The sequence below is a fragment of the Phocoena phocoena genome, chromosome X (assembly GCF_963924675.1).
Source record: "Phocoena phocoena chromosome X, mPhoPho1.1, whole genome shotgun sequence".
NCBI classification, from domain to species: Eukaryota; Metazoa; Chordata; class Mammalia; order Artiodactyla; family Phocoenidae; genus Phocoena; species Phocoena phocoena.
In genome coordinates this window covers 94,357,360-94,382,371 of record NC_089240.1, presented here as the reverse complement: position 1 = coordinate 94,382,371, position 25,012 = coordinate 94,357,360, and the positions used below count along the sequence as shown (strand labels likewise).

The following is a 25,012-nucleotide window of genomic DNA, read 5'->3' as shown; positions in this document are numbered from 1 at the left end:
CAGGCCAATTTAAAAGGTTGTCCCTGATTTAAAAGCAACAACTGATTAGCTGCCTGCTCGATGCCTCTTCTGTACTACTTCTTGCTGGATTTAGTGAGGGATGAGCAGACTGCAAAACAGTAACTTGAACAAGTCCCCATACAAGAGGGTTCTGATTCTATCAAGGTATATGCTATCTCACCATCCTAAGAACTGTGAAGGAGTCTACAGATCCAACTCCTTAAATGAACAAGATCCCCACTAGCCTCTAACCCACATTATATAACCTACAGCTTTCAGAAATGCCACTTTCGCAGTTTTAAAGACCAAAACAGAACTTCCAAAGCAGTAGAGCAGTGTTTTTCAAATTTTTCCACCATTACTGCCTCTCTAAAGAGCCTTTTAAAAAAATACGTTTCTTAATTTCCCTATAAAATTTTAGTACTACAGATATACCGTATATCTGTTTTCATACTGTGACCCTTTGAAGGATCATAAACCAATGTAATATCTAATATTTGTTGTCCTCAGGAAACAATTTCTACTCTCTTGGAAGTGATATTGCCCCAATGAGCACACGTGCACAAAAGGCACAAAGTTAAATACACAAAAATTCTAAGGTAAGTATTCCGACTTTCTACAGGAATAGTACTAGCAGTTCTTAAAGCCCTTTATTCTTCCATTCAAACGGACACAAATGTAGAAGTTCTCCACCCTAAAATTACGCCATTGACTTTGCTTAGACCACTTCATTTGACTATCAATACATCAAATCTCAAATATTCCCAATCCTAAAGGGACTTTATTAGAAACCTTACACACACACACACACACACACACACACCTTCTCTCTCTTAAAAAAAAAAGAGATCCAACTTACTTATAAATTAGAGAAAGAGCTCTTATTTCCAGATGGCCAGCACTTTCCTAAACATAAACGGTGCATAAAGTTTTTAAAAGCATTCTGTATCTAGGAGGTAAAAGTTTTTGCAAGTTCAACACTTGCTTTTTTAGATGCTTAGCACTGTTGTAGGTGAAGAATTTGTACAACACACTATAACTTGCTTTGAGGCTTGGGGTACTGTGATAGTTACTTACTAACACAAACTTATTCTGAGAAAAAATTGGACCTAAAGATCTTCTTAGTTAGCTATTAAGTAACAAGGACAGGAATATGGGAGATTTAAAAGACACAATAAAAATGTAATTAGTGTAAGAATACGAAGTTAGCAGGGTATTTAGTAAATGTGTTAAGTCCAGAACCATGGAATTAATTTAATCACATAAAATTATTTTTAATATGTTTAGGAATCTTACTCCCACATAAAAGAAGGATAACTACAAATCAGGGGAATTGTTTAATAAAAAAAGTAATGACCTCCTAGTAACATTCACTGCCACCCCCTCCCCCATTAAAGTGAAAAGGCTTGGGTTAGTCCTGTTCCCAAGTAGTGTATACTCTTTCACTAGTCTATAGATGATAAAATTGTTAACACACAATTTTCAATATTCAACACAAAACAACAGGTCAATTCCCAGCCTCTAAACTTTTGCAAGAACTATTTGATTCAACACAGCTGGCTACTTAAGAAAATAGACTGGGCCTAGCTAAAGTGACACAGCTGAATGATATTTAGGCTACTATTCCAAATACTCTGAAAAGATTAACCCCCCATATTTGATCTTACCTTGGGATCTCCCAACCGTTCCAGGTATTTCTCAAAAGATCCCTCCACATACTTCAAAAATAAAACAAACTTGACTTAACCAAATACATAGCATTACTGAAATCTGATTATATTGCTGTTGTTCAGCTGAACAATTATGGTATTAAATGACTACTGTGCACAGCACCTCATGAAGATTTGTACATACACAAAAGGTGAGTGGAGAAAAGCTGGACTATAAGACTATCTCAGGAACTGGTCCTGGCTTATCCACATACCAGTGCATTTCATCAAACAGTATGCCTTTGGAGTTTCTTTTGAAATGCCAACTTAAGTAACGACAATTTTCATAAATCAAGCAAGCACGATAATTATAAGGATTTCAAATTTGACAGCAAACATGCATTTACAAAGTTAAACTGAGGAACTTTAAAAGGAATTTCACTAGTTTCAAACAAAGCACAGGCAACAAGGGAACTTTCTGGGTGATGGAAATATTTTGTATCTTGACTGCAGTGGCAGTTGCTTGACTATATTATTGCCAAAACTTAAAACACTAAACTTAAAATGGTGAATTTTATGATATGTAAAATACACCTCAATAAAAATTAAACTCAGGAAATATAATATACATTTAGTTCCATGCATGTGTATCACTAGACTTAAAAAACCATGTTAATTTTTCTCAGTTCCCTTTTTAAACAGTTTTGAGGCATAACTGACATACAATAAGCACACATATTTAAAAGGCACAAGTAAGTTGACTTACGTACGCACCCATGAAACAATCATGACAATCGTGATAGTGAATATATCCATCACCCCCGTAAGTTTCCTTGTGCCCCTCTATAACTTCACTAACCCCCAAGCAACCACTGATCTGCTTTCTGTCACTACAGATTGACTTGTATTTTCTAGAGTTTTATATAAAGGAAATCATACAGTATATACTTTTTTGGGGAGGTCTGGCTTCCTTCACTCTGCATAATTAATCTGAGATTCATCCACGTGGTTTTAAAATTTTACAGACATCTTTGTTACTCAAAATGTGGTCCTTGAACAACAAACAGCAAGCATCACTCAGGAATTTAACTGCTGAAATCTGGGGCCCCAGCTCAGATCTAGTGAATCAGAATTGTTTTTTTAACAAGATCCCCAGGTGATCTGTATGCACAAAAATATTTGAGATGCACTGCTTTACACCATGGTCTTGCATCTGAAGTAATTTCACAAACAAGCCTTTCCCCAGGTGTGCTGACCGCTAATTAACTTCAAGGTAATAAGCTTTAAAATCAAGAAGGCTTCATATACTTTTAAAATTCACAGAAACCTGTTGAGAAAATTAAGAGTAAACCTCGAACAGCAGGCAAATACCCATAATATAGTCAGGAGAACAAATAGTACTGGAAGGGCTAGGAATGTTTAAACAAAAACAAAAAAAAAACAACAAAAAAAACAACAGCCACAGGAAAGGGCGCACTTCAAATGAGACCTTGATAAAACCTTGTTTTGTTAACAAGAATTCAAATACTTCAACATATACGAAGATGCCTTCTAAAAGTTGTTTTAAAGTTAATTAGTGGCAGAGCTCCAATTACCAGTTTGTCACATGAAAAAGACATGTTCAGGAATAAGTTGTTTCCTTAGAGTTAAGTTTTACAAGATTCTTCAAGTTGACTGGCTGACGATCACTGTACACAGAATTAAGAAAGAACACAAGGGGTTCCCATTTATACAAATTTAAAAATACACATTTAAAAATATTAACATAGCCAAACCCCTTGTGAACTGATTACTTGTTTAAGAAAACTGTGATATGGATAACAGTCACTTTTTGGGTGTGGGGGGGAATAAATAGTGGGAAGGATAAAGATTAACTTTCTTAATTTTTAATTAAAGTACAAAACAATCTAATTCTGGGAGGAGATTCAGAAGCATGCTACTAGCTAGGAGGAAGGAAGCCAACTGAAAATTAAATACTTGCTATTGAGAGGAGATTGCGGGATATAATATTCATACGTAGGTACTCAAAATTCATTTCCTACCTGCTACATATTCTATGAGCAACTCTCCCTTGGGTATGTATTCTACTTACAGACTCAAAAGTTTGTTGATTTTCTCTCATATATGAGACACAAGCCTTCCTGATTTCCAAGTGATGGACCTGGCTGCAAAACAACTAAAAAGAAGAGAAAGACCAGCTCACTGTCAGCAGTTATTTGAAACAGAAGCTTCTAAGTTAAGACTATGAACTGGACACTCAAGTCCTCCCCTTATTCAGAACATATATAGGAAACTGGGAAATTAAGTCCTGATCTTATTAAAATCTGTTTTTGTCATCTTTAGCGATACAGAAGAGGTATGATTCTGTCATGCCCCCCCTTTCTACTATTATAAATTTTTCCTTAGGCATAAAATTTAGAGGAGGAAGGTGCTGCTTATAAAGGATCAAGATACATTTCAAAGTTTTCTTTAACCCCATTACTTTACCTCTTACATTCCAAAGTGGCATTTAGAAAACAGAGAAGATAGCAAAGGCACAGCAATGTATTTGAACTAATCAGCAAAGGCATGCACCAAGCTAATAAGTAGAGAGACCCTGATGTTTTAAATAGGGAAAAGGGAATTTGTTTTGTTTTGTTTGGGTGGGCTACAGGTCTTCTAGCTACAGAACTGTGCCAAATCTCAAACTCCAAAAACTCAGCATAGAGAAGATGTATGTTTTCCTTTTACCTGCTCCGAAATAGCCCGAAAGAGGCAAGAGGCATCCTTGGCAGTCAGCTTTCGAAACAGCCCTAAGCTGCCTAAGTATTCATCCATTGATGCCTCATTCAGAGACTTCTGGCCGCAGTACTTTTTCCATCCTTTATGCATTGTGCACAGGGGGTGGAGTTGGGGAGGGGGAGAAAGTAACACAGGTGTGGCAAGAAGGAAAAAGAAAAAGAAGGGTGCAGGTAGGAATGGGTAGCAGTGACAGGGCTTGCTTATGCAGGTATCCAGAAAGCAGCCCAAAGTCTAGGCACGAGAAGGCAGTTGGAGTCAGCGCTGCACAATCTTGGCACTTCTCAGGAGCAGGAGAAGCAAAGGGCTGGCCCAGGATAAGTCGGGACCCTGTGAAAAGAAGAGGAAGAGCCGATGCTCCCAGGAATAGAGAACTTGACTTGAGAAGGAGACGTGGGAGCGAGAAGGAACTTGCAGAGCTACCTTGTTGGGGAAGGGTGGGATTAGCCCAACCAGCCCAAGGTTGAGAGAAGTATGCGCAAGCAGCTGAGCTTCGGGACCAAAAGGAAGCCGAGTCTGCAGCTTAACTCAAGGCAACTGCTGCACGAGGTTGCAAAGGGACTGCAATAAGGCTCAGGTGTGTAGGATGCAGCCCAACCCGCATTACGTTGCTTTAAGATCTCTGCCCGAATTTTCAACCAGTCTCTGCCCAAGTTCCCTGCTCCCATCACAGTTTCACGTAGATGAGAGGAAAAACAAATCTGAACATAATTAACTAAGTAAGCTTTTGTGTTAAGACTATCTTAAGAAACAAAGAAAATGGGGGGGAGAGGGGGACTCCCTTGATCTAAAAGGGCAGAGGTCACAGTTCAAGCAAAGTAAAGGGCCAAAGCAAGTTATCTGGATATTTCAGGTATGATGTTTAAGTAATCTCATTTATTTCTCCTAAATAATAATAACCCTCTGCTGGGACCACAGAAATTAAATCCATTAGTTATGCTAGAAAACACTGATACAATTCTTGACTAATGTCTCCAAACTACCATACAACATTTACAGAAAGACAAATTGCAAAAAGTGTCTTTCTCTGAAAATGCAAACAATGGAAATTTAAAATGAAGCTTAATGGAAGAAATATCTTACCCACAAACTTGCTAATAGGCTACATTTAAAATGCTGTGGCACCACACTAGAGGTGTTGGACATGAGAGGCATGTTTCAATGTTTAGGGCACTTTTCTGGAAAAACTGCTCTTAATTCTGAGAAAACCAAAGTAAATACGACTGTACTTTTTGTAAGGTTCAAAAACAGCACTGGTCACTTGTATTACTTGATTCCACTGTCAAGTGTTATTTAAATGCCAAAATCCAATTCCGTTCTTACTTTTTCTAAGTGTTTTAAGAAATAAATAGATTTAAAGCTGGCTTTGGAGAAGCTGCAAAATTGAGCTGCTTTCAGAATTGTTCTTCTGGTATCTGTGGCTCCAGTAGTAATCATGACTGCCTCCAACAGGAAAAGGATCAATAATCAATTTTACAATTTAGGAATGAAATAAAAGCATGGTAGAAAAAATAAACTCTTGACTTTCTTTAGCATGCCAATTTGAAATTACCTTGACTAATTTATTTTTCAAAGAAACCAAAACACTGGTGCAGAAGTTCTGAAACATGGTTTGGGAAGAGGGATCACCATCTTTCTTTAAGACCATAAATTCACTGAGAAAAACTGAATTATAGTGAAAAAGTTAATTCATTTTTGGCATTTTTTACTTGTAGAGAAAAATACAAATTCTTCATATTTATTGCTATTTATACTAAAAATATGGTATATAAAGCTTCAATCAATATTAACCCATACACTTCATTTTGAAACAGGGAATAGAAGAAGGGAAAACTGGGAGAGGGAGAGAGAATCAGAAAATAGGTGAAAGAGCAGGAAACAAAGAGAAGAAAAATTAGAGGCAGGAAGACAAAGAGAGATAGAGGAAAGGGAAAGTAAACACAAAGAAAACACCGAAAGAGACCCATACAAATTCAATTGATTTTTGGCAAAGGTGCAGGAGCAGCTCAATAGAGAAAAGATAGTGTTTTTATCAAATGCTGCTGGAACACCTGACATCCATATGCAAAATAAGAACAATGATCCTCAACCTATACCTCACATCTTCTACAATAATTAACTCAAAATGGATCAAAGATCTAAACGTAGAACAAAACTTCAAAACTTTTAGATGAAAGCATAGGAGAAAATCTTCAAGACCTTGAGTTGGGAAAAGAGAACTTAGGTATGATATAATAAAAGAAAAATTGATTAATTGGACTTTATCAAAATTCAGAACTTTTGCTCTGCAAATGACACTATTAGGAGAGTGAAAACACAAGCCACAGACTGGAAGATACATGTCTGACAAAAAAACTTTGTATCAAAAATATATAAAAGAACTCAAAAGTCAACAATAAGAACAGAACAATACAATTTAAAAATGGGCAAAGATCTGACTACACATTTCACCAAAGATATAGGAGCACCTAATAAGCACATAAGAAGGTGTTTAATGTCATTAGGAAAATGCAAATTAAAATCACAATGAGGGCTTCCCTGGTGGCGCAGTGGTTGAGCATCCGCCTGCCGATGCAGGGTATACGGGTTCGTGCCCTGATCTGGGAAGATCCCACATGCCACGGAGCGGCTGGGCCCTGAGCCATGGCCGCTGGGCCTGCGCGTCCGGAGCCTGTGCTCCGCAACGGGAGAGGCCACAACAGTGAGAGGCCCGCGTACCACAAAAAAAAAAAAAAAAAAACCACAATGAGACATCACTACACACCTCCTAGGGTGGCTATGATAAATAGTACAGACAATAACAAGTGTTAGCAAGGACGTGGAGAAACTGGATCCTAAGTAAAAGCAGCCAGATGCAAAAGGGGCATGATTCCAAAAGATATGATTCCATCTATATGAAATATACCAAAAGAACAAATCTACAGAGCAAGAAAGCAGGTTAGTGGTTGCCTAGGGTTGAGATGGGAATAGGTACTAAATGCAAACAGGCACAAAGGATCTTTTTGATGGATAAAAATGTTATAAAACTCTTTCATGCTGACGTTTGCATAATCACTAAGAATTACTGAACTGTACACTTAAAACTGGTGATCTTTTAATAGCTTTATAACATAGTTCACATACCATACAATTCACTCACTTAAAAGGTGAATTTCAATGGTTTTTTGGTATATTTACAGTTGTATATCCATCACAGTTTTACATTACCCCAAAATGAAACCCCACATCCCACAACCATCAGCCTCCAATCCTCCTATCCCCACCAACTCCATGCAACCACCAATTTACTTTCTGTCTCTACATATTTGCCTATTCCGCACACTTCAAATAAATGGAATACAATATACAGTTCTGTGTAACTGACTTCTTTCACTTAGCATGATGTTTTCAAGGAGCACCTATGTATCAGTATTTCAATCCTTTGTATAGTTAAGGCAGATTTTATTTATCCATTCATCAGTTGACAGACATTTGGGTTGTTTCCACTTTTTGACTATCATGACTAAGGCTGTTATAAACATTCATGTCCAAGTTTTCATTTGGACATTTCTATTCTCTGGGGTAATACCCAGGAATGGAGTTGCTGGATCATATGGTAACTCTATGTTTAACCATTTGAGGAACTGTCACCACTTTCCACAGCAGCTGCACTATTTTCATTCTCATCAGTAGTGTATGAGGGTTCCCGATTCACATCCTATCAACACTTACTGTCCATCTCTTAGATTACAGCCATCCTATGTGGGTATGAAGTGGTATCTTGTTGTGGTTTTGTTTTGCATTCCCCTGATGGCTAATAATGTTGAGCATCTCTTCACGTGCCTATTGGTCACTTGTATATCTTTAATGAGATACTACTACATACATCTTAGAATGACTAAAATAAATTTTTTTTAATGACAATACCAAGTGTTGACAAAGATGCAGAGCAACTGAAACTCTCGTATATTGCTGGTAGGAATATAAAATAGTACAGCCACTCTGGAAAAATAGTTTAGCAGATTCATATAAAATAAAAAAGAGTTGCCATATGACACAGCAACCCCACTTCTGGGTAAATATCCAAGAGAAATGAAAACTTAAGTTCACACAAAAACCTGTACATGAATATTTATAGTAGCTTTATTCATAATCATGATTCCTCCCAGACTGGAAACAATCCAAACATCCTTCAACTGGTGAATGGACAAACTGTGGTACATCCATACAACAGAATACTCCTCAACAATAAAAAATAATGAATTATGGATATATACAAGAACATGTGTGAATTGCAGATGCATTGTGCAAAGCAAAAGGAGAGATTCAGAAGGCTACATACTGTATGACTGCATTTATATGACATACTGGAAAAGACAAAACTACAGGAAGGAAAAACAGATTGGTTGCTGCCAGTAGTTAGCATTGTAGGAAAGGGTTGACTACAAAGGGATGACAGGAACAGATTTATGGGTGTGGTGGAAGAGTTCTGTATCTTGATTGTAGTGGTGGTTACACGATTATGCATTTGTCAAAATTTATAGAAGTGTACATGAAAAATCCTAATTTTGCTGTATTTAAATTTAAAAATAAATAAAAAAATAGTAGAAGGAACAGAATTTACAGTTGAGGAGCTCACAAAACAGACAAGGTTGGAGAGAAAAAACAAGAAAATTAGAGAATCAATTCAGGAAAGCCAATATGTAACTAACAGGAGTCCCAAAATGAGATGAAGAAAGCGGAGAGGAAGAAATAATGATGATGATGTATGGAAAATTCTAGCACTGCAGGATATGACTGTCTATATTTAGATTGAAAAGGTCCATGAAGTAGCCAGAAAAATGAAAGCAAAAAAGATGATCTGCAATGCATATAACAACATTCTAAAGCTTTCTGAGAGGAATAACAGGTCTTAAACAAAAGATCACACATATGAATAGCAATAAACTTCTCATCAGAAGAACTAGAAGCTAGAAAACAATGAAGTTCAATATTTGAGGGGAAATTATTTCCAACCTTGAACTCTATACACCAAGCTATCAATCAGATGGAAGAGTAGAAGGCATTTTCAAACTTGAAAGATTTAAAAAAATGTGCCTTACTGTCAGAAAGCTAGTGGAGGATATCTGAAACCAAAACAAAGAAGTTAAACCACAAAAGGGGGTGGGGCACATAGAATCCTGGAAACAGAAGATTCAACACAAGAGAAGCAAAAGGAATTTTTAAGATAAGGATAAAGGGGAAATCCCAGGAGGACAGACTTTTAAGCAGGACTAGATAGAGAACAACCAGTTCAGGTAAAAGAAAAGAGAGCTCCAGCACAGACATAGTAAAACATAAATAATAATAAAAGTCATAGATAACCTAGCATATTTAAACATACTAGGAAAGATGGCCACCTCTGTTGGGAGTTTGGGAATAGTTCCATAGAAAACTGAGCAAATGAAAAAACAGAAATGAGGTAAACAGTTTTATAGAAATGTAATCAATCAACACTTACTACATGGCTCACATGTGAATACTGTACTCAAAGAATCATAACAATGTCAACACTGAAAACAGATCTCACCATAACTGATAAACTAAATTTGTTTTTGTTTTTTAAATTTAAATATCACCTATAGACTTCCCACTGTGGAAACAAGGGAGGAGGGAGATAAAGCCTCTCTTCCACAGTAGGAAGTCTACAGATGATATTTAAATTTAAAAAACAAGTTCAAAAATATCACTTATGAAACATATAAAATAATGTAATATGGTTACCTACAGGAAGCAGGATTAGAGATGGGGAGGAATGGGACATAGAACTGCTGTTTCTTGTTATAAGCCTTGTAGAACTAGTTAAAATTTTATATATTTACATGTATTAAGAAATAAGAAAATTAAAAATTCAGTAAAGTGAGCAAGAAACAGACTGGCATAATAAACTGGGAAAATAAATGATAAGTAGAATGTTACAGCTAAAAGGGACCTCTTATTTTACAGATGAAGAAACGGTTATTATAAGACTTACCCAAGTTTTCACATCCAATTGGCAATAGTACTAGAACTAGAACTATATATGGTCTCCTGATTCTTGCATAATTATTATAAAGAGGAACTCCATACTAAAGAAGAAAAGATATGAACAAGGACTCGGATGGTTAAGTACAAGTCATGTTCCCCAAATTAGTACAACAGGACTTTTTAAAAAAGACCTGTGGGACAATACTAGAATTCATCCTGTATATAACAGAAAGCAATTTCATAGTATTTAATAGTGTCCTTTGAAATATCTATTGCACTGAAATCCAAACTGGCTATTTTTCCACAGCAAACTACTCCAATCCTGCAAACCTCTAGAACAGTGGTTGGTTCTTAAGTGAAGGGCTTGAAAAAAGATTACCCCATGCCCAGAAATTCTGATTCAGCCAGGTCTGGGGTGGGTCCCAAGAATTTGCATTTCTAACAAGTTCTCAGGAGATGCTGATGCTGCTAGCCCAGGACCACACTTTGGGAACCAGTGCTCTAGAACAAGGTGTTCCACAAGTTATTAAGTATTCCTAAGAAGAGAGTTTCAAGGCCACCTACCATAATCCTGTCTTTGAGGTTCATATGCCCATTAGCAATACTGAAGGAGTCAAGGAATGCTAAAGTTACCTGCTTAACTTTGACCTGGTCTTCCCCGTGTAAGAGGAAAAATGGTTTAGGAAAAGGCCAAGTCAAAGTTAAACAGGTAACTTTAGCATTCAAGTTACTAATGGTTTTTAATGCGCTACAGCTACTGCTTTCAAATTTTCAAAGTTTGAGAAATGTTACTCCAGGAATTTTTCTGTGGTCTAAATCTAAGGTTGTTGGAATAATTACATAAGATACTGCATGTCAAGCGCGTAGCACATAAGTGCTTAAGTATTGACTGCTGTTAACTGCTACCTGCCAAATAAAGTGATTCACTAAGAAATTATTCTTTGGTCAAAAAAGGAAAAAAATATGGTAAGAACCAGAACAATTTCACCTAAATTCTTGAAAATAATGGGAAGAAAAATAATTGCCTTAAAGACATTTTAAGCACAGTACTGTGGGTACAGATTAAAATAAAACAAATGGAAGAAAATAAAAATAATTTAAAGTAATTATCATTTGACCTGTCATAAAATTGACATGCTTTAATTTTACAACTACTTTCCATACTGTAATTCAACTTGAAAATGGGATTTGTTGTTTTAACTGGAATTGCCTATTTCTTCTTTCACTGATGAAGTAGGGAAATTCTTTGAAGTACAACATATAAATACTGATAGTTTTAATTCTAAGATAACACTCCTTCATGTTTCAACCAATTATATAAGGTGTATGCAGGGAATTTTTTTTTTTAACAGCATACGTTGTCTGTGACATATATGGTATAGTTACAAATGTATAATTGTAAATGTATAAAAATGATGCTTCTGAGTTATTTTAATTTCTAAGAGACAATATGGTACCGTGAAAAGAATATTATGAACTTAGCTATGCCACTTTAATCTCTGCATCAGTTTCCTTACCTGTAAAATAAAGGAGATGGGCTGTATGATCTCTAAGCTCTCCTTCCAGTCTAAGGAACTGTGATTCTCTGTGATTCAATGGTGGGTAACAGATTTGCCCTCCCTTTAGATGATCAAATTTGTGATCAACATTAACCATAAAAATAGCTTATAGGGGGATTAACATATCATCCTGGCAAATTGTGAGGCTGAATGGCCCACATAAAAGTGAATGATAAATCTTACCTTATCAAATGAAATAAACAGACCTAGGTTTTTAAAGGTAACAAAATTTGTAACTATATGTGGTGATGGATGTTAACTAAACTTATTGTGGTAACCATTTTTCACTATATACATACATCAAATCATTATGATATACAAGTTAAACAATGTTACATGTCAATTATATCTCAACAAAGCTGAAAAAATTAACAATAGATACATGTATATAAGGACTTGTAACAACCTGCTGAAAAGGCAATTAGTATTTTTTTAAAAACATAATACTAAATCATTTAACTATTTTTAGTACCAAATAACATGGGGGCAATGGGGGCAATTGCTCTGCAACTCTACAGAACCTTTTTAAGGTCTTTCATTACTGAAAAATATAATGGTAAACTTTTTTTAAAACATGTTTTAACAGCACTCTGAAACTAGAACCTGTCACTTCCTTTCACAGTGAACATTTAAACAGAACTAGCAAAGCAAGGTTAATGAGGAAAAAAAATACAATGGTTCCAAAACAAAATTTGGCCAATACGGCCCTATTCAACCTCCTCAAGGAGACAATAAAGAAAAAGAACTGATTTCCCAGAGCAGTTATCCTTGCTCAGATATGCAAAACAGAAGAAACATTACCAAGAACCACTTGCTTTCATTTCCCTCTCTTCCCTACTTCCACCTGAAGCATTCTAATACAGATTAGAAAAAAAGGAAAACAGTATTCTTTAAAAATATATCTTGACACAGAAATACTGAAGGTTGCTTTCTGTTGTTTTTTTTTTAAGCTACTTGCACTGTCCAATCTGTCTACAGACAGACAGGGGATTGAAGAAAGGGAGAATAAAGACCAGAACATTCTTTTCTTTGTTTTGATGCACTGAAAAGACTCGGGCACTTAAACCTCTAAGTAAACTTCAATTCTCTAACTACAACCCCAACTAGAGACTGAATATGAATTTAAATATGAAATTCAATGAAGATTTTGCTTTCCGTATCATTTAGGACTATATACTGTGAATTCTAGGAAAATGTCTCTAAGCCTATTCCTACTTCTTAAAACAAAAACTCTAACCAAGAGAAAATGTCTTATTTCAACATTTTTTATTTTCAAACATGCCACACAATTGTTTTTATGTCTTAGAAATCACCTATGAGGAAAGCTAGTTTTACTAATTCACAAATGGAAAAACTGAAATCCAGAAAATTACTTAGGCTGAAAATTTAGGAATGGTTTTCACTCCTAAATTTGGGGAGTGTATTATCTACCCACTTCATACAGTAGTGGAAAAACCACCACCATGTCTGGACAAAAGGGGAAATGAACAGTAACAAAGATGCAGTATATGGCCTCTCTCAAACATCATTCTAACAGTGACTATCAGTTCAGCAAATACTTTAGAAGCACACTTAACAGTAAATGAGTAAATTACAACACTGTATTGCTTTACCAGATAGCCCAATGTAATATATCCTGAAATAATTACTACAAACGAAAATAGTTTTCATTTAGTTCCTTTTATCAATTAGAAACAGTACTATACAAGACATTATGGGTTATAGATACTGAGTTAAAGTATTAAGTTAGTGTCAAAATGTGTTGTCTGGCATGTTTTAAACGAAGAGAAAAATTTATAATTTGTGTTGTATTATAAAAACTGGAAATTACTAAACTTAAATGTATTTAATCAGAGGGTTTAATTATAAAGGAGTCTAATAGTTACCATCAAATATTAATGAACAATGACCAAGGAATTACTGAAGTTGGCCTCCGTCTAGGGATTCTTAACCTGGGGCGGCCTCAAGGTACCTGTAAATTCCCTGAAATTCATAGCAAAATATGTATATGTGTGAGTAGAGAGAGAAGCAATAGTTTTAAGTATTTTGAAGGGTTTCATGACCCCAAAAAAGCTTAAGAACTACTGCCTCAGAAAGCAGGACTGTAGCCATCAAAATAAAATCATGACACTGGAATTCCCTGGCAGTCCAGTGGTTAAGACTCCGCACTTCCAGCGCAGGGCACACGGGGAGGACATAAAAAAAGGAAAATTCATGACAGAGTGTCAATCATAATAGATAATTTCAGCCAGGATACAGTAAAAATTCATAAAGACAATAAGGATCTAGAAGTGAAATACTAAAATAGATGAGACATGATGGTATAAAAACCCCTCAAAATATTTTTTAAGAATCAATATCAACGTCAAGAAACATGTATTTTACTTTCCCGTTTGAAGCTAGATTGTTTTGCTCACCTTTTATCTAGCCACCAACAAAAATCATAAGAATTCAAAGAACTATACAAGACTGTGCTAGAATATTCATGTAAGGAATTAACCATTTAACAAGGAGTTAAGTGTGATTTGGTGGTTATCCTAAACCTTTCTCCATGTAATCTTTTACTGGAAAACACTATAGCTACTGCTGTTTATAAACCTCTGATTTTTAACACCATGCTTGTCCAAAAATCCCCAACAGGTACCGTTCTTTGACAGACCCTTAAATACCATTAGAACATTACATAGGATCAGCACTACTATGTTTTAGATGCCATTCCTATAAATGCTTGATCCTACAAACTTCACCATATAATGCGATGGTCACATCTTTCTCTTGAACAAGAGACATACTAGATATTTTGAAGTCAAGTCAAAGAGAGTAGGAAATGAATGTGTGCATGACAATGTTTCCTAGACCCAATACCTAACCAAGATGAGAAAAGAATACTAAGTTACAGAAGTGCATTTATCATTTACGGATAGCCAACTGTTTTCAGGCAGAGGATACATGAATGTATAGTTCCTCCTCAACTACACTTAAGAGTTCCTCCAGAGCAGGAATCATGTCTTGAGTCCTGCTGATATAAAAAGTAGATTCTTATCATGCACTTACGTTTAAAAAAAAAAAACTAAGAGAACAAATAAATGGGCTTGAGCCATTTAGGAAGTAAAGCTGAGAGTACCTGGTGACCAATCATATATAAAGGGTTGGAGCTGTAAGAGTTAAAGCCTGGAAGACTGACTAAATGGTGACACCATTAACAGAGATAAGGATCTCAGAAGGATGAAAAGGAGAAATATGATTTTAGTTTGGGGCATATCAAGTTTAGGGTGCTTAAGAGAATTAACAGAGTGACATGACCTATAAGCAACTGGAAATACCATGCAGAAGCTCAAATCACAGTTGGGGGATGGATAGGGGAGTCAATAGTAGAAACCCTGGGAGTGATGAAAATACCAAGAAAAAATATACAAGGAGGACCAAAAATAGAGCCCCAAACACAAACACTTACAGAGAAAACAAAGGAGCTGGTAAGTAAGTTGCAAACAGGTAACCGACTGGGAGTTTCTCCACAGGGGTTTTATGAGTAGTGATCAGTATGCTTTTAAATAGCAATGTAAAAACTGAAATAGGTTACATACCCATGGCTACCATACAATCCAAATTTTTTGGAATAGTCCCCTGATTTCAAATATACAGTCCTCCTGTCCCCATAAATGATGGAAACATACTGGAATTCAGTGTTCCAATTACAATTCCCAGACCATCTTTTGGATACTTCAGTAGCGTAACTCCTTTTTTTTTTTCCCCCCCGGGTACGCGGGCCTCTCACTGTTGTGGCCTCTCCCGTTGCGGAGCCCAGGCTCCGGACGCACAGGCTCAGCAGCCATGGCTCACGGGCCCAGCCGCTCGGTGGCATGTGGGATCTTCCCGGACTGGGCCACGAACCCTTGTCCCCTGCATCGGCAGGTGGACTCTCAACCACTGCGCCACCAGGGACGCCCAGTGTCAACTCCTTTTTCACATTATGCTCTGAACTCAGTTTCCTCATCTGCAAAATGCAACAACAGTAACTATTTCATAGAGTTATACTGTAAAGATTGAGTTCATTTGTGTAAAATGTTTCAAACAGTACATGATACACACTAAGCAGGCAAGGGTGTTAACTGTTACTGTTATTTTTCATCCCCACTCCCCCATAAAAATACGGTACTAATTGTTCAGCAGAAAACTGATCACCACACAGCTATCAGGACCACCGTGTCCAAATCTTTCCCAAAAATACAATTTCAAGTAATCTGGACATACATCCCATTTCTCAGACCACATGAAGAATTTTGGTCATCTCTGATAATTTCCTATTTTTAATAAATCACAGGGATTAAATGCTTATACTGTAATAAAGAACCAAGAAAAATATCTACATTACTGCTAGTCATTCCTGACATCCTTAGTCTTGGAAAATTTCCTCAAATTATCAAAGTGGTATACATTTTTATATTGCCCTTTGTGTCCACATGATTTGCCTTTAAAAGCATACAAAGCAGTGCTCTAATACAGGTTCTTGGTGTCTAGAATCACTTGATAATACTTTTTGAGATGACTACTTTTCAATGTTACAGAACCGTGCATCCAGTTCATCAGTTGTACTATCTTACCTAACACCAAATCCTACTCTTCCCTTCCAAATTATAAGCACGTAGTCATCTAAAATCCTTACTTCCCAAGCATACTATAACTTCACATCACTTTTCACCTACTCCAACATCAATCAACTTTCTATTACCTGTCCACCTTTGCACATACCAATGATGTGAATTTCTCAAAATACTAAACTTTCTCTTTCACTTCCTCATCCCTGGATATCTAAATACCTCTCAACAGAAAACTGCTACATAAACTGCACTGCACTTATACACTGATTTCAAACATCTGAAGCCCTGTCAGGTAATGAAACTAAACAAATTTTATTGGGTAAATATTTCAAATAGAATTTTGATTACCATGAATTTTTCCTTAAGGACCAATTAGAAATACCCTTCTAATTGGGCAATTAATTTATCCTAGCCTCTTTCCTCATCTGTAAAATGAATGGTTTGCACTAGGTATTTTATTTAAAATTCTCTACCAATTCCCAAAATCTACAATTCTTTGTCTTAAAGCCTTTATTTGTTCAATCTAGTATCAATGCTATACCGTGGCATTTTGCTAGATTCCAAAAACTCAGGAATCACCGGTTTCTAAGTCCCAGCTAAGGCTGCAATACACCAAAGGAAAACCCAATTTAGTGAACTGTGAAATTCCTTCTAAAATAATTAAACTTCTGGAAATGAAGAAAATCTCCCTTGGAAGGGATTAAAGTAACTAAAATAAATACTAGGCAAACAAATATAAAGAAACAAAAAGCTTACAACATATATTATGGTATGGTAGAAAGAGCGCAGGACTGGGAGTCAAGAAGTTGCTTCTAGTGGCAGCTCTGCCAAAGGCTGTTATTTTAGACAAGTTTTAACCTCTGGCCTTCCTCATCTGTGAAATGAAGGGATTGGACTACATGATCTTGAGGATTCCTGCCAAATCAAAATGGTTCTAAGATATCCTTTGCTTTTTAAACCCCACAAGTGATATAAAATTTTACAAAGGTATAGTCAAGAGATGTCACTACACACAACTGACAGCACTGGCTTAAGCCTCTGCTAAATGAAATAATGCAATCTGGGTTATGTGCTCTTGTGGGAAAGAAGCAGAGGATTTGGGGCCCTATGCTGCTCTTTAGTTGTCTAATGTTTGAGTAGACCCTTTCATTTGTTTCTGATTCTCTATGGTTAATCCTTCATGACATAAGATAATTAAAGACTGAGTGATCAACATAAATTTTAAGCCACATTTTTTCTCAAACTAGAGAAACATATTTAAAAGAGAGGCCAGAAAAGTGAGATTCTCTCTATGGATTTGAATAGGGCCTTTCCTACAGCATTAGGTTAACATTAATATACAATTATGATTATGGTGCTATGAATTCTCAACTGTGTATATTACTCACTTTTTAGGTTATTCTCAGCAAAATTTAATCCAAGTTGGTATCCTCCTGCTACCCGGAGTACTCCTCAGCCACCACCTTCTACCATTAGTAAGAATTTATTTTAATATTAGCCTAAGTAAAACATAATCAGGAAAATAAATCTACAGAAACATTATATAATGCATCCCAAGTAAAATGTTTAGAATATTCAACATTTTGGGATAATGCAATCAAAAATGAATCTTTATAGTGAATGCTCTACGTTTATGGATGAATTATATCTAAACTTTCTACCAGAAAACTATCAATACTTATGGATAATCTAGTTTATTTTATAGATCTTGAAACCACTTACCATAATCAGAATTTCATAAAGTATCTATTTTGAGTTATGTGAATTTTAAAACCATATCTTTAGGCCATTACACACATCAGATCATTTATTCATTTGTAAAACTAACTTTATAAGGGCATAAATTCCTCTATGATGCTACAGTAAATGTTTCCACACCACTGTGGGGGGGGGGTCCTTAAAAAATAACAGCAAGTCCTATTGGCACAAGTGCTTTTTGATTTACTCTTCTCAAACCAGTAAAGCTTTGACATTGGGCAAGTTTATTTTTGTCACTTTCTATTCATATTTTACAGGAAAACAGTGAACACATCCACTCCACTCTATTATTCAGGATAACAGTAGTTTCTCGAAGTACAACAGATCAACTGACTTGATAGTTAATCTTTTTAAGGTAATTATTGAGCTTTTTATTTCACAGAACACAATCCATCATTTTTTTTTTTTTAATTTGGTTCCTTGGATTATGAAGCTAAAGATTCTGACTCAAATTTTTTTTACAAGTTTGTTACTGTTTCATTTTTTACTCTAATATCAAATTAACTACATTTGAGGTTTTTGTCAAAGTTTTCATATTTAATTCATTTTTTTCATGATTCCAAATCCATTTGGGATTCTAGAATAAAACGTGTGAATGCTCACTACATATTTCTTTTACTAAAACATGAAGAATAGGGAAAAATCTAATAAATTTGTGAAATTGCAATTAGAATCTGGACCCAAATGCTAACATTCACACCATAAAATTTCCTATACATTCTACAGATGTAGGAGACTTATTAATTTATATTATTCTACAAATATATACTCTATATTTAATTTGACTTAACCACATTCCATAAGTTGAATTTGAGGGGTGTTTTTAAAGCTTTGAGAGTTTAGTGTTTATTTTTGTAATCCAACAACTTTATCCAAAAATGCAGAAAATTTTTCTGGCTGGCCAGGAGGAAAACATTTCAGTGTTGAAAAGTCCATTGACTGTAACAGCCCAGGAAGCATGCTAAAACAAAAGAAGAAAAATATTAGGTAATATGGGAGAAAATTCCATAATTCAATGCTGCCCACTTGATGACTGAATCTAACTTCCAAGAATATTGTGATGGTTCTCAACCTATATATGTGAATTTCAATGTATTTTAGTATTATAGGTATACACAATAATAATAAAATAATACAAAGCGCATTACATGTCAATAGGAATTCAACAATTTATCTTTTACAACAACTGAAATATTTCAGAAATGTTATTTCATGAAAGATGTGGTCACATGGCTTTGGAACACTTCTCATGACTGGGCAGATATAACTTGAAGCAAACTCAATTTATGAAAACAGAATAAATGAAACCAAAAGTAACAGCTGCAAGACAAGAACAATAAGCTGGGGAGACTACTAGACCATGCATGAAGATTGTGAAATAATTTTTGCTAGTAATTTACTACCATAAATCCATATATAACTAAGCAACATACAATCGCTATGCACGTTGGAAATAAGGTTCAGACCCACAACATAAAACTATTACTTCAGAAATTTAATTAAACCAGCCACTTAAATTAGAACAGACAATCATCCAGCCTACATTTGGGGCAAATAAATGATATACCTAAAATAAAAATACAACCAATTATTGATTCTCCTTATGGCATCCACGTGTGCAACTTTCTTGAAATTAATACAAGAAAAAAAGAATTCTAAAACTGAAAAAAATTAATAACTTGGAGATTTGTACAGCTCCTTTTTCAGCCTGAGTAGAGTCAGGATGTGTCTATGAAATCAATGCTTTCCCCTTTTTAATGTACTAACATAAAAATCGAAGCTGATTTAATGTTTAGAATGAAAATACTCATCAAAAGTGTCTGAAAAAATTGACTTGCATAAACCAAGGAAGATGAACATTGATTCCTCTTCAAAAATGGTATTAACCCCTAACAATCTCAACTACCTAAGGACAGATATGCCCATTATCTGAAGCCCACATAATTCTGATTATCTAGCTTCTCCCCTGACTCACAATATTTTAAGAATGGCTTCTATATTACAAAGCCACCCTGACATTCCCTCTCCTCCATCATTATAGGGATTAGGACACCAACCATTGCTCCTGGAACAATCAATGAATCTGACTCCTCTCAATGAGAATAGGAAACTGTTTTTGTTCACTGATGATGCCAAGTACCTAGAATAATGCCTGGCACACAGTATGTGCCCAATAAATAATGAATAAACAAGTATTTACTGAGTGCCTAAGACACAGAAGCAGTAAAATTAAAAGAAACGCTTATGTTCTAACCAGTTTTTTCTAAGGTTTATTTTCAAATTAATTTCAATTTATTATAACATAAGAAACATGCATTTTGTAATACTTCTATGAGGTCTTTTCTTTTTAAAACATCAAATTAGGATAGCTTTTCAAGTCCAACAATTGGGAATTACTGACCTGACCCTTTGGCAAGCTTCTAGTGTCTGAAGAAAAATTAATAGAAAACCAGCAATTTTCTTCATCCTTCTATTGTGATGTTGATCAGTTCTTGCTGAATTCTAATATACTTCTAGAAAATAATACTCCTTACCATAAAGCAATTCCTCTGCTTAAAATACTCCCATGGCTTCTTATTAAACACAGAATAAAATCAGAACTCTTCTGTGAACTATCCCCACCCAGCTTCATCTTCATACTACATTCTCTCCCTTGCTTACTGTACTCCTGCCACACTAACCCTCTGTTCCTCAAACACACCAAACTCCAAGCTCATTCCCAACTTAGGGCCTTTGCAATTGCTGCTGTTCCTTCTGCCTCTAGAGCTTCACATGACTGGCTCTTCCTGGTTATTCAGGTCTCAGCTCAAATGTCATATACCCAGTTATGCCTTCCCCGACGATTCTAATTAGTCTTCACCCCAGCTATCACATCACCCTGTCCTATTTTCTTCATAACACATTTCACCATATGAAATTATCTCGACTGCTTATTTATGAACTGTTTACTGTCTATCTCCCACCACTAGAACATAAGCACCATGAAAGCAGGGACTTTACGTCATGTTTAGCACTGTTATCCAAAGCACCAAAAACAATGCCTGCCATGTATTAGATATAGTTGAATGAATGAATAAATTTAATTTAGGGATTCCAGTGGATTTACTGAAGGCAAAACCTTAATTAAAAATAAGCAAATGCCTTCCTTAAATAATGAAAAATAATGAACACAAAAGTTTATATTCTCAGAGACCTGCACACCCAGATGAATACACACAGATACGTGCACACACACACATTCAGATATTCACATGCAATGAAATAAGCATAGATACTGAAAGAAATACGACACAGATATCACAAAGTAGAAGACAAATGAGCAGGTTTTACAGGTGAGAAAATCAAAATGTTTGCTAAGTGGGAGAAGGTAAGAGATCAAAGATACAGGCGGGTTAGGCAGGTGGGTAAGAATAGCTAGGAAGGAATTAAGAGGTCAAATAGTCAGTCTCTAGTATACCTGCAGGTACAGTAAAAGAGATGCCCGTCTTTGTGTAGCTGCTTTGCCAATTCCAGCTGATGATTGTTCATCAACTTTTCATTTATAACCACTATGAGTGGCTTTCTTTCTTCCAGAGTCTCCAAACAGCTTCCTGCACCTACAAAAATATACCAAATTTGTTAACACAGTTTAAAAGAAAGTTACAGTGATTCACCAGGCCTTATAACTAGAATTCAAAAGATGAAAAATGTAGTTGGCAACACTACAAATCAAGCCTTTTAATTATACATCCAAAATGACAAAAAACAGTTATGAGTGGTCTCTAGTGTTACAAACCTGACTTGAAAAACACATTCTTTATCACTGCCAACAATATCAGTGCTTTGCAACTTGCCCTCCAGTAGTATGCCCTGGGCATGGGCCTTGAATCCAAATAAGATTCAGGTTCAACATACTGTACATGAAGCCATACTGCACTTCTATTCAAACACAAGTAAAAAAGCAAGCCTTCAGTAGTGACAAGCACCAATAAAGGAAAACTTTGACCACTCCTTATGAGTCTGCTTGTCAAGAGTCAAGGATAAATCTCCACAAACATGCATATATACAATATTTGGGTCAATTCAACTTTTAACTCTAAACTCATTTAGATAGTTTAAATGGGAGCGAGGAGACTGCTAAGTGAGCAGACAAATCCTTTTTGGGTAGACAATACCAGCACCAGACTGTTATCTGTCTGCCGCTTACTGACTGGACAAATTACTTAACCTTTTAATAGAAATATAAAAAATCTTCCAAAGCCAAATTCTCAATGACCAATCCGACCAATTAGCTGGCTGAACGTTCCTGCAGACCTAAGCCCAGATACTAATTCCCACTGACAACTCTTGACACATGTCATTGGATAACTTATTTTGCCTGTGTTTAGGGTTTCCGTAAACCCTAAAGTTTACAGTTCTGTAAACTGTAAAGCTGGCCTTCAGTGATTGATTTCCCATTTTTCTATCACCCAGAATTATAAATTCTCTCCAATAATGTTCCCGACTGCTATATTGCAATCAGTATTTTATTCAAAATGGCTACCGGTGAGTTACCCTAGTGATTTTATTTTACATCAGAAAGGTTCGAGTTTCTGTTCTTATTTGTTGTCTATCAAAAACCAAACCGAACAGTTCTACGGCACTTTACCGGCGTGACTAATAACAAGATCTGCTTTCTGAAGGTCTTCTTTCAATGAATCCTTGTATCTGTAAACATCCAGAATAAATGACTCCGTGCTGAATGGTTCAGGTACCACCTTTCCTCTACCTATTTGTAGGACAAGTCGGTTGTAACCGAGGCTCTGGATTATCTGAAACGGGAAAAAAGAAAAAGCGGGCCTTTTAAACAGGCTACTGTAAAAACAGTAATATCGACAACAAACCACCCAATCGGAGCACGAGCTGCCGAATAAATAGTCGAACTGGAGCCCGTTAGTTTTTCAAATGGCTCCTTTCCCCCCCCGTCCCAGGCCTCGACTTGGCACCTCACTAGCCCTAAGGGATCTAAACGCCCCAGCTCATCCCGTCGTGACAGAAATGGCCCAGCAAGAACTTGGAGACCAACGCAAAGACTCTGAAAAAGGCGTCGCAAACTAGGGAGGGAGAGCAAGGAACAGCGTCGCCGTAGCACACGGCTGGGGCTGCGCGAACCACGAGCCCTAAGGAGAGGGCGCGCTCGGGGGATGCCGCGCCGCGCGTGGACGCCGGCCGCGAGGGTGCCTGAGCCGGAGGTAAGGCATGGCGGCCTCGGCCCGAGCGCGGCGGGGCAGGGCCGGGGCAGGGCGCCGAGCGGACCGGCCGGGTCGGGCAGGGCAGAGCCCGACGGAGCGCGTCGACCGCGCGGCCCCAAGGGGCCAGCGAGGCGGGCACAGGCACGGGCCCGGGAGGCGGGCCGGAGCCCCGGCTCGGAGAGGCGGAGCCGCTGGAAGGAGAGGCTAAGCCGGAGGATGGAGAGGCGGAGAATCCGCGGAGAAAATCCGGGAGAAAGGAGGAGCCGGAGAAAGGACGGGGAGGAGCGGCCCGGCAAGACCGTAGGGAACAGGAAGAGGAGGCGGAAGACCCTAAGCACCGGGGGAGCTGGAGAAAGGCCCAGTCAGGCGCGGAGAGGAGCCGGCTGATGGGCGGCGGCACCAGAGATTGAGCTGCCAGGGATTCTTCCCGAGTGCAACAGTCAGGCAAGGTTACCGAGGTTAGCGGTCAGGCTGGTGGCGGCGAGCGGCGAGCTCAGCGCGGGGAGCCCAGCCGCCGCTCGCCCGCCTCCCGCTCGCCTCCCGCTCGCCTTCCCCACTCACTTGCAAACTGTCGGGCGCCGACACACATGCAATAAGGTCGTCAAAGCTGGTGGTCCCTACAGTAACAAACACGCACTTCATCGCGCGTGACCCACAACCACGAATATCAAGGCCCGGACGTGACGTAGCAGACACCACGTGGACGCCGCAACCGCGCTAGGTGCGGGAGGCGGAAGTCGGGCGTGGCCGCCAGGGGGCAGCAGCCACCTGAACTGTGTTGCCGGGGATGAGTTGGGAGCAAAGAATGCTCCTGGCCTATGTGCGGGGCACTGTTGTAAGCCCTTTGCGTGTAGAAGCTCATGGGACCCTCACAGTTAAGAAGGTGGGCAATTGACAAATTTATTTTTTTCAAAAGTGGGGTTTAAAAAATAATCATGAAGCCTCACACCCTTGTGTTTGCATCCTTGCTCGGGTACCACAGCTCTTTTAATGATATAGAAGTTTGGGATTCTTTAGCCAAGATACATTTGAGAGATGGTTTTACTTCAAGTCTGTTGAGGGCATCTGAAAAAAAAGTGCCTTTTAAAAATCGCTCATTAGCCTGGGCTCTTCTTCCAACTGTGGTTCTCAAGAAACCAGAGCCCTACAGAGTCTTGGAAGCTGCAGAGAAACAGTAAGCTCCATTAGCAAGCATTGTGTGTAAAATAGAGGCTTTTTTTAAACATCTTTATTGGAGTATAATTGCTTTACAATGGTGTGTCAGCCTCAGCCTTACAACAAAATAAATCAGTTATACATATGTTTCCATACCTCTTCCCTCCTGCATCTCCCTCCCTCCCACCCTCCCTATCCCACCCCTCTAGGTGGTCACAAAGCCCCGAGCTGATCTCCCTGTGCTATGTGGCTGCTTCCCACTAGCTATTGATTTTACGTTTGGTAGTGTATATATGTCCATGCCACTCTCTCACTTTGTC

General features: G+C 37.4%; 2 protein-coding genes across 3 annotated transcripts in view; both read right to left on the bottom strand.

Moving 5' to 3' along the window:
- The window catches only part of LOC136142227 (UDP-N-acetylglucosamine transferase subunit ALG13-like), a 57,875-nt gene extending 49,730 nt beyond the window's left edge, over positions 1-8,145 (bottom strand). Inside the window, 6 exon segments of the mRNA XM_065900245.1 lie at positions 860-906; positions 1,668-1,718; positions 3,742-3,825; positions 4,380-4,521; positions 4,523-4,757; positions 8,139-8,145. Of these exon segments, the coding sequence (XP_065756317.1) occupies positions 860-906; positions 1,668-1,718; positions 3,742-3,825; positions 4,380-4,521; positions 4,523-4,757; positions 8,139-8,145 (566 nt within the window).
- A 10,580-nt stretch (positions 8,146-18,725) lies between these two features.
- Positions 18,726-24,179, bottom strand: LOC136142383 (UDP-N-acetylglucosamine transferase subunit ALG13). Of its 2 annotated transcripts, XM_065900418.1 has the most exons (5): positions 24,099-24,179; positions 22,950-23,117; position 22,861; positions 21,785-21,923; positions 19,174-19,288 (listed from the first exon to the last, which is right to left on the bottom strand). In XM_065900418.1, the coding sequence occupies exons 1-5, from the start codon at positions 24,177-24,179 to the stop codon at positions 19,174-19,176; spliced, it is 504 nt and encodes a 167-aa protein (XP_065756490.1). The 2 variants fall into 2 exon arrangements, with proteins under 2 accessions (XP_065756491.1, XP_065756490.1); XM_065900419.1 differs by lacking the exon at position 22,861 and having other exon boundaries at positions 18,726-19,288; positions 22,955-23,117.
- Positions 24,180-25,012: the final 833 nt, after the last annotated feature.

What these genes read in the sequence shown, in the direction of transcription:
- LOC136142383 (XM_065900418.1), bottom strand. Translation starts at nt 24,179, where the DNA reads ATGAAGTGCGTGTTTGTTACTGTAGGGACCACCAGCTTTGACGACCTT. An exon ending in CGGCGCCCGACAGTTTGCAA is followed by an intron (nt 23,118 to 24,098) that starts GTGAGTGGGGAA and finishes TTCCCGTTTCAG; the next exon opens with ATAATCCAGAGCCTCGGTTA. An exon ending in CTCTTTTACTGTACCTGCAG is followed by an intron (nt 19,289 to 21,784) that starts GTATACTAGAGA and finishes CTTTTGTTTTAG; the next exon opens with CATGCTTCCTGGGCTGTTAC.